At 30.5% G+C, this 8,069-nt stretch overlaps 2 protein-coding genes and 1 long non-coding RNA gene across 4 annotated transcripts; 1 reads left to right on the top strand and 2 right to left on the bottom strand.

The window, feature by feature from the left end:
- Window positions 1–424: 424 nt before the first annotated feature.
- On the bottom strand, window positions 425–2,397 carry LOC139990951 (general odorant-binding protein 56h-like). The gene is made up of 5 exons (XM_072010620.1): window positions 2,305–2,397; window positions 1,669–1,744; window positions 1,509–1,600; window positions 799–907; window positions 425–678 (listed from the first exon to the last, which is right to left on the bottom strand). The coding sequence occupies exons 1-5, from the start codon at window positions 2,350–2,352 to the stop codon at window positions 602–604; spliced, it is 402 nt and encodes a 133-aa protein (XP_071866721.1). The 5' UTR covers window positions 2,353–2,397; the 3' UTR covers window positions 425–601.
- A 1,211-nt stretch (window positions 2,398–3,608) lies between these two features.
- LOC139990576 (uncharacterized) lies at window positions 3,609–6,711 on the bottom strand. The gene is made up of 5 exons (XM_072009970.2): window positions 6,581–6,711; window positions 5,801–5,876; window positions 5,635–5,726; window positions 4,289–4,403; window positions 3,609–4,080 (listed from the first exon to the last, which is right to left on the bottom strand). Exons 1-5 carry the CDS (start codon window positions 6,626–6,628, stop codon window positions 3,968–3,970), a joined length of 444 nt encoding a protein of 147 aa, XP_071866071.1. The 5' UTR covers window positions 6,629–6,711; the 3' UTR covers window positions 3,609–3,967.
- On the top strand, window positions 4,865–6,974 carry LOC141445825 (uncharacterized). 2 transcript variants are annotated; one of them, XR_012453390.1, is made up of 3 exons: window positions 4,865–5,408; window positions 6,405–6,657; window positions 6,732–6,974. It is a non-coding gene; the product is annotated as an uncharacterized lncRNA (long non-coding RNA). The 2 variants fall into 2 exon arrangements; XR_012453389.1 differs by having other exon boundaries at window positions 6,738–6,974.
- The last annotated feature ends 1,095 nt before the right edge of the window (window positions 6,975–8,069 follow it).

Consider the following 8,069-nt stretch of genomic DNA (forward strand, 5'->3'; position numbering starts at 1 on the left):
TAGCATAGAACTAACACCATAATCGTAATATAAAATAGATTTTATGTCTTATAGAAATTTGTGTTGTTATCATATTATATGTTCTACAATACCAGAGCTGGTAATACCTACTTTAAATGGTAATCAGAGTGTTTTTTACGCCCTCTGCGAATTATTGCGGCGAACAAAGGAATTATACACTTATTTATACTTCAATAAAATATCGATATTTAAGTTATCGATACAAATTTAAATTTCAATGGCTCATCAAATTTAAAACATTGCATGAGAATTATTCTGCTTTTTATTACAATTGCAATTTAAATTCAAACTACCATTCATTGTAACTATTTTCATAATTAACAAAATGATTTATATTCTAACATAAATTTTAAAATGGAAATAGATAATTACAGTAGATAAATAACACTTGGAGACACGAGAACAAGATGGAGAAACAACTTGTATTTTGACTATGAGAACAAAGATTTAAGCGTCAAATAATTATATTTATGTTATTATAATTTATTAATTTAAATCTATAAATATTTTGTGTAAAATAAATTACGAAATGTATCGAGTTGCAAATTAAACCATTTCGTTTCAGCAGTTTGATTTTTAGTTAGAATATGTATGAACTCCTGATCTCCAGGAAACACTGTATCAAGTTACTAGCTTGCTTACATTCGTTGCCACCAGCTAAAATGACAATAAGTAAGGATCATTAAATTACTCTTTTTAAATGGCAAATAATTTACAAAAAATTTTGTTTAATATTTAAAATAGAGTCAGATTTCTTAATAACAATTTTTTACTCACTGATGTTTTTGCATTTATTGACCATTTCATCAGCCATTAGCGTGTCAGCTCCGTAGGTTATCAACTGTCTCTTGGCAATATTTACCCAGAGGCGTCCATTCTCTTCCACCTGTGTTACAGAAATAAAAATAATGTTTTTTCTTTACTTCCTTCCATATGCGGGGTGTTATAAGAAAAGAATTTAACACATCAGTTATAATTCACAGAAAAGAGTAAGAGATGCCTTATCAACATACAAATCATAAAATCAATACTTTCGATGTTAGGTTAATTTTGTACTCATAACCTATTCTAATTAATGTGAAACGATTTAAATCGAAATTTTCATAAAAATTTGATAGAACGAGAATGTGTAATAAGATTTCTTCTTTTGACAAAGTTTAAAAACTTTTTCCCCATTTGCACCGATAAACGATATAGTCAACTAATAACGGTAAATAATATAGTTATATAAAATGCATATCTCGTGTAATACGAAATATGGGAATATATTTGAAAAAGTATTTTTGCATTGACATGAACGGAAAAAACATCGAACATCTGCCATAGATATATTTTTCATCTTTTTCTGCTCTTCATCGAAACGATTGATTTTAGAATCTATGTTGATAGGCATTATAAGTTTACAAAATCGTGGAATCTGTTTCATTTATATAATTTAATTCAACGAGTACTTTGTATGATATGACTTAAATAATTTCGTTACTTACGATTCCCTTTTTCCTCAGCATACAGTACGTGTAACAACCAAGTCTCTCGTCTGCCTTAGATATAATGCCTTCCTTAGCACCCTGTATTAAATCTGAAGTTTGATTAATATTGACTAAGGTTTTCCAGTGTTTGCAATTTATTTCGTTGTTTGCTACTTACTTGGATCGATACTAGTCTCTGTGATACAAGATGCCTCGAAACGTTCCACTTTGGCTTTTATGCTATTCGAAAATGCCTGGAAACAATACGATACGTTATAAAGGCATTAAAATATAAATAAATATTGGGCGAAATGTTGTTAATAGTTTAACTATAAATGATTAAAGCTTACAGGTTGTAAATATACAATCAGAATATAAATAAACTTTTTCGATATTATAGTTAATTTTTTAATCGTAATATACGAGAATCTGAAAATATCTCGTAATTCGAGATATTTTCACATTCTAAGAGCATCAAAGAGAAGAAATTTTATGATCGATTTATTATATTTCTCTTATTTTAGATATTAAAAGAGTCCTGGTTTTACAATCAATGAATTCTTTCTTATATATCGTTTTAATCATATAATAACAAGCCACGAAATTATCGTTCTATTCGATTAAAAATAACGAGATTATATTATCCATCTATGACGATATTTACAATGAATTCCCAACACCCAAGTAATTACGAATTATAATACTCGAAACAAAAATATAAGAATTTAAAACATTGATACATATCATATATGAAAGAAAGAAACAGTCTATTAAACAAATTAGATGATTGCAGCCAAGTAATGTCGAAATTTACCAAAGTCCCGACGAAGCAGAAGGCAAAGACGATAGCGAGGATTTTCATCTTCCTTTCCGAGTTGTCGAGGAGCTCGGGTAAGAAAGATCTATATTGAATGTTCACTAAGAACTAAGTACGCGTTAAATGTTGCTCGAGTTTTTATAGTTATAGGTACAATCATTAATAATAACACGTCCCGTAATTTCTCCCTCCATTGTGTACCGGCAAACGGTACTGTATTTTCTGGATGGAAGCTTGCCTAAGCTGAAGTTCAGATTGGACTCGGATTTGGCACAGCTTGGGCTCGTTGGGACCGCTTTATGAAGAGCTTTAAACGTTAATCAGATCCTAAAGACTCGACAAAATTCCACAGTGAAATTCCTTTCGCCTTGATATCTGTGAGACAACTCTAATGCAATGACGAAACATTCTTTTTTCTTTAATTTTTTGTTAATGAAAATTTCATTAATATATTGCTGACATTTTCTCGATTAAAATGAGATCAAATAATATATTATAAAATTCAGTTACGTTGATTTTGCTTATGAATTTCCCTTTTTCGATTGCTGGTCGGTTCTAAATGTTAGGACATAGTCCTATGGCTTTTAAGGCGTTTCAAGAATAATATAAATAGACACGAACATAATACATCATAGGATACTAATCCTTTCTTCTTCTCTTTCTTTGTCTTGTGTCATCATCTTTAATTTTCTTTTTATTTATTGTTTATCGTCATATCCACTGATAAGATATTCGTGACTACAGTTACATGTATTGTATAAATATATAAAGGTTAAAAAATATTTACATGCTTAATTTGCATCTATATTGTATGCATCTATATTTCTTTCAAGAAGTTTAGAGGTTTTTTACGTTTTGTTCTACTAGTTAGAAATGATTATATATATTGTCGGATATCTTTAGGTTGCACCCTGTGTCCTTGAATCTGGTGCAATGTAGAGCAAATAAAGCAAAGTATATCTCCGATGGTGTTGTCGGTGTTGCAGTATTCACAGGGCACCAGATTCTGTTTTCTGATAAGATGAGAATGTGTAATGTTGGAGCGACTTATCCTGAGCTTGGTTATTCTTGTGAAAGACATAGCCGGACTTATTTCATATGCGTTTTTCCAAGTCTGTCCCGTGGTCATAATTTCGTATATCCGTACACACCTAGTAAGTACAAAATCCTTCTAAGTTTGTTAACGAGCTATCTCCACTACTCCACGAAACTAATCGCTCGAAACAATTCCCGGTGTTACCTATGATTTGTACCAACGGGACGATAACGTAATTATTAATAAACTGCCGAAACAAAAAACATACTTTTGCTTTTATACTTTTTATTTCATTGTTATAACATAATTTCAGTTGGATTGTTCAGATTTTTACGAACAAAATGATGCTGATCATGACTATATAAAATATATCTATCGATATATCCTAGCGTATGTACTTTCATTGTAATATTGAAATTAAAATTTAACTTTGCATTTTTTACATTATTGTATTTTGTTTCATATAAACCATATGCTTTACGTTTCTAATACAAATGTTAAAATATTTTGTATGCTACAATTATAATTATGTTGTATATGTACATACGTGACATACGCCGTCAAAGCGTATGCGCAGAAAGAGTTGTTGTATACCTGTTCGTAGTACATAAAATCGTAGACACCTTATTTATTAGAACTTAGCAGTTTAGTAATATGTAGAAGTCTCTTATAGGAGCTCTTGTTCTTCATGAAACACCCTATCAAGTTGCTAGCTTTCTTACATTCGTTGGCACCAGCTGAAATAACCATAAATAGGAATCATTAAATTATATATTTCAAATGGTAACTAATTTACTAAAAATTTTATTTAATTATTAAAATGAAGAATTAAACTTTTTGCTTATTATTAATAATTTAAATTTTTTCATAAGTAAGCAATTTGTTAAAAATTTTATTTAATATTTAAAATACAGTCGGATTTTGTAATAACAATTTTTTACTCACTGATGTTTTGACATTTTTTGACAAGTTTATTAGCTGTATTCCAGGGACTTCCCCAGATCATCAGCTGGTGTCTGGCAACATTATTTTGTATCCAGAGGTTTCCATTCTCCTCTACCTGTATTGCAGAAATAAAAATAATATTTCTTTCATTTTCTTCTCTATAAGGCTTCATTTATAACTTATAATTTCATTTATAATTTATAAAGGAGAGTAAAAGATGCCTTATCAACATAGAAATCCTGGAATCAATCTTTTTGATATAAGTTTAATTTTTGTATTCATAACCTTTTCTAATTAATGTAAAAGAATGTAAATCGAACTTTTTATAAAAAATGGATAGGACGAGAATGTCTAATGGGATTTCTTTCTGTGGCAATATTTAAATACTTTCCTCTATTTATATTGATAAACAAAATAGTCAACTAACAACGATAAAGAATGTACTTATATAAAATATGTATCTTATGTAAGACGAAATATGAAACAAAATTTGAAGAAATATTTTTGTATCGATATAAACGGAAAAAACATCGAACATCTGTCATAGATATTCTCGTCATCACTTCCACTGAGCTTGATCTTCATACATGTTACCAAGTCGTGTGAGATCTTCAAAAAGCTTTAGCCGTCGCGTTGTCTTTTAAAAAGCTATTTGAGCTTCGTGTGGAAAGGGAATACAAATGCTAAGTCTATAATTGTCTTCTTTCATATAAACTAGGGTTAAATAAAAATGTTCGGACCTAACCCCAATCTAGTTATGATAATGTACTTACAATAAAATATTTATAGGTACTCCCGTAGTTTACGCGCGCTTTCTTGAATTTTTCCCACGTTGAAATTCAGAGCACTGAGCAGAAGTCACATTGTGTTTTCTGGTGAAGTTTGCAATATTTTTTGAGATTACTCCTGTGTTTTTTCGTTTGCAATTCCTGGGATTTTGTGCGTTTCTTTCTCTGACATGGAGGAGGTTTGGGTAGTAATTTAAATTGCGCAGCAGACAATGAACAAACTAACCCAAACCTAACCCAAAAACAAAACGATAAGTGTGGGAGTATCTGTATACAACACATATGTATATACCACGTGTTGACTTGCTAAATGTGTACTCAGCGTCGAAAAGGTACGTTTTACTTATAAAAGTTATTTTATTAATGTGTTTTTAAAAAACAACAAGCGGCGGCTAAAGCTTTATAAACGTTAACCAGGAGCGTAACTTTCATAACTTATGTGAAGGTCAAGGTCACTGGAGGTTAGTCCCCTAAACAAAAGTTTTACCTCTTTTCTTTCACATAATTTAATTTAAAGAATACTTCGTATAATTTGATTTAAATAATTCAGTTACTTACGATACCCATCTTCCTCAGAATGCAGTAGGTGAAACAGCCAAGTCTCTCGTCGTTCATAGGTATAGTTTGTCTCTTCACGTCTTCTATTAACTCTGAAAACCGGATAATATTGGCTAAGGCTTTCCATTCGTTTTAGTTTAAATTTATTTTGTTGTTTGCTACTCACGTAGATTAATGCTAGTCTCTATGGCGCAAGATGTCCTAAATCGTGCCAGTTGGGCTTTTCTGAGATCTGAGAGAGCCTGAAAATATTAGGATATATCATAAAGGCACTAAAATATGAATAAATATTTGATGAAATGTCATTAATAGCCTGTTTAAATAATTTGAGAGTTTGCAGCTTGCAAACATACAATTCAAATATGAATCACTTTTTTCGATAAGATAGTTAACTTTTTAGTCGAGAGAACCCGAAAATTTCGGGCCGAGAATTTTTCTTCAGGTGGAATTCTTGATACTTTCGATTTTTCGCACATCTCTACTTTTTACAGTTATCAGATCCTTTCAGAAAATCAAAGACAAGAAATTTTATTGTTATATTTCTCTTATTTTAGATATTAAAAAAGTCCTGATTTTACAATCAATTAATTCTTTCTTATACATCGTTTTAATCATAAAATAACAAGCAAGTTTAAAATTATCATTCAATTCGATTAAAAATAGTGAGATTATATTATCTATTTTATGATGATATTTACAATGAATTTTCAACGCCGAAATAATTACGAATTATAATACTCGAAACTTAATTTTCTCAGAAAGTAATTCAGTTGTACGATTAAAATTAATAACACTACTATGCAACGATTACGACAAAAATATAAAAATTTAAAACATTGATACAGATCATGTATGAAAGAAAGGAACAGCCTATTAAGAAGATTAGATGATTGCAGCCAGGATGATGACAGAAAGAACGAGAAGAGTAAAAAATGTCAAAATTTACCAATGCACCGACTAAGCAGAAGGCAAAGACGACAACGAGAGTCTTCATCTTACTTTTGAAGTTGTTGTAGAGCTCGAGTAAGAAAGATCTATCTATATTGAATGTTCACTAAGAACTAAGTACGCATTATATGTTGCTTGAGTTTTTATAGTTATAGGTACAATCATTAATAATGACACGTCCTATAATTTCTCCCTCCATTGGGTGCCCGCAAGCAGTACTGTATTTTTCGGATGGAACTATACCGATATTTCGTCTCTTGCCAGCTATCAGAATACATGTACTTGAAAAGAGAACGGTTGTTAACATCCAAAGAAGAACAAAACTATGTCTAGATCATTTATTCCGTTTTTGAGGCATTTGAGAATGAAAGAATAGCTTCTCTTACATAAAAGTATGATGTGAACAAAGCTGAATTTTATTTAAATAATTGTTTGTTTTTTCATATCGATGACGAATTGCTCCTGAGAAATAAAGATAGATCGATAGATTTTTGTTTCTTGAAGGTTCGTACCTTCAAACTCATAAATATTGATTTTCGATAGAGAAATCATTATTTAAAATATCATTAAAATGTATAAGTCCGATAGAGCACGAGATTAATGAGTATAGTATTAGGCTTTTACGCAGATAGTCTCATTAATTTGTACTTGGACATGTAATTTTAGATTTTACAAGCTTGCTGTTGATGAGTACGATCGGCAGAATCTGCATAATAATTTCGTACACAATACACTTTCCTGAATTTCATCGCACCCACTGTCATTGTCGCTTTCATTGTCTGGCACGTGGTTTTTATTCTCTATCCGAAGTGAAGATCACGGCGAAGGATCGCTACGTAGAATGATCGCTGGTGGCTTTGTTCACTAAATTATACGTCTTAATTAATTAAGTATAATGACTATTTTATTGCTTAATCGTGTGAGACAACATTTAAATTACAGTATTTAATGAAAATCTAAGTAAGCGAATAATCAAAGTGTAGATAGTATACTTTTATAATTCTCATGGCTATAGCAAATACGAGTCTATGATCTTATAAATTAACACGAAAGGAAGGCCAATGTTAGAGTGCCAAAAGAGAATATCTCAAATTGATTCAATTCTTAATACACTGACGTATAATGAAACTGCAAATTGAATAGCTCTTTTTGTTATGCGGCATTAACTCGTAACCGATAAGGATGAATGAAACTATGCACTGAATAATACTGAAAAAATTTTTTCTATTTTGTTCTAGGATGATAATAGTATATTATTTTTATACAAGTGGATTCATGGGAAGGACCGATAAAAAGAGTTTGAGGTAATTTCTCGAGATTCAGTCATTGCACAGGAGAAATAACAAATATAATTGTACAATATAAACGATTTCATCTTGTGGAATTGGAAAGGGCAGAAATTACATTTACCATCCTTGTCAAGATACTGAGACGAATTATAAACTTACAATTACATATGATAACAGTGGCATAAATATATCATAATG

The sequence above is a fragment of the Bombus fervidus genome, chromosome 9 (assembly GCF_041682495.2).
Source record: "Bombus fervidus isolate BK054 chromosome 9, iyBomFerv1, whole genome shotgun sequence".
In the NCBI taxonomy this organism is placed as follows: domain Eukaryota; kingdom Metazoa; phylum Arthropoda; class Insecta; order Hymenoptera; family Apidae; genus Bombus; species Bombus fervidus.

Coding starts and splice junctions, on each gene's coding strand:
- LOC139990951 (XM_072010620.1), bottom strand. CDS start 2,352: ATGAAAATCCTCGCTATCGTCTTTGCCTTCTGCTTCGTCGGGACTTTG. Junction 1,745..2,304: donor TCTGCTTCGTCGGGACTTTG/GTAAATTTCGAC, acceptor TATTGTTTCCAG/GCATTTTCGAATAGCATAAA. Junction 908..1,508: donor TGCTGAGGAAAAAGGGAATC/GTAAGTAACGAA, acceptor TCTGTAACACAG/GTGGAAGAGAATGGACGCCT.
- LOC139990576 (XM_072009970.2), bottom strand. CDS start 6,628: ATGAAGACTCTCGTTGTCGTCTTTGCCTTCTGCTTAGTCGGTGCATTG. Junction 5,877..6,580: donor TCTGCTTAGTCGGTGCATTG/GTAAATTTTGAC, acceptor TAATATTTTCAG/GCTCTCTCAGATCTCAGAAA. Junction 5,727..5,800: donor AGAGACTAGCATTAATCTAC/GTGAGTAGCAAA, acceptor TCCGGTTTTCAG/AGTTAATAGAAGACGTGAAG.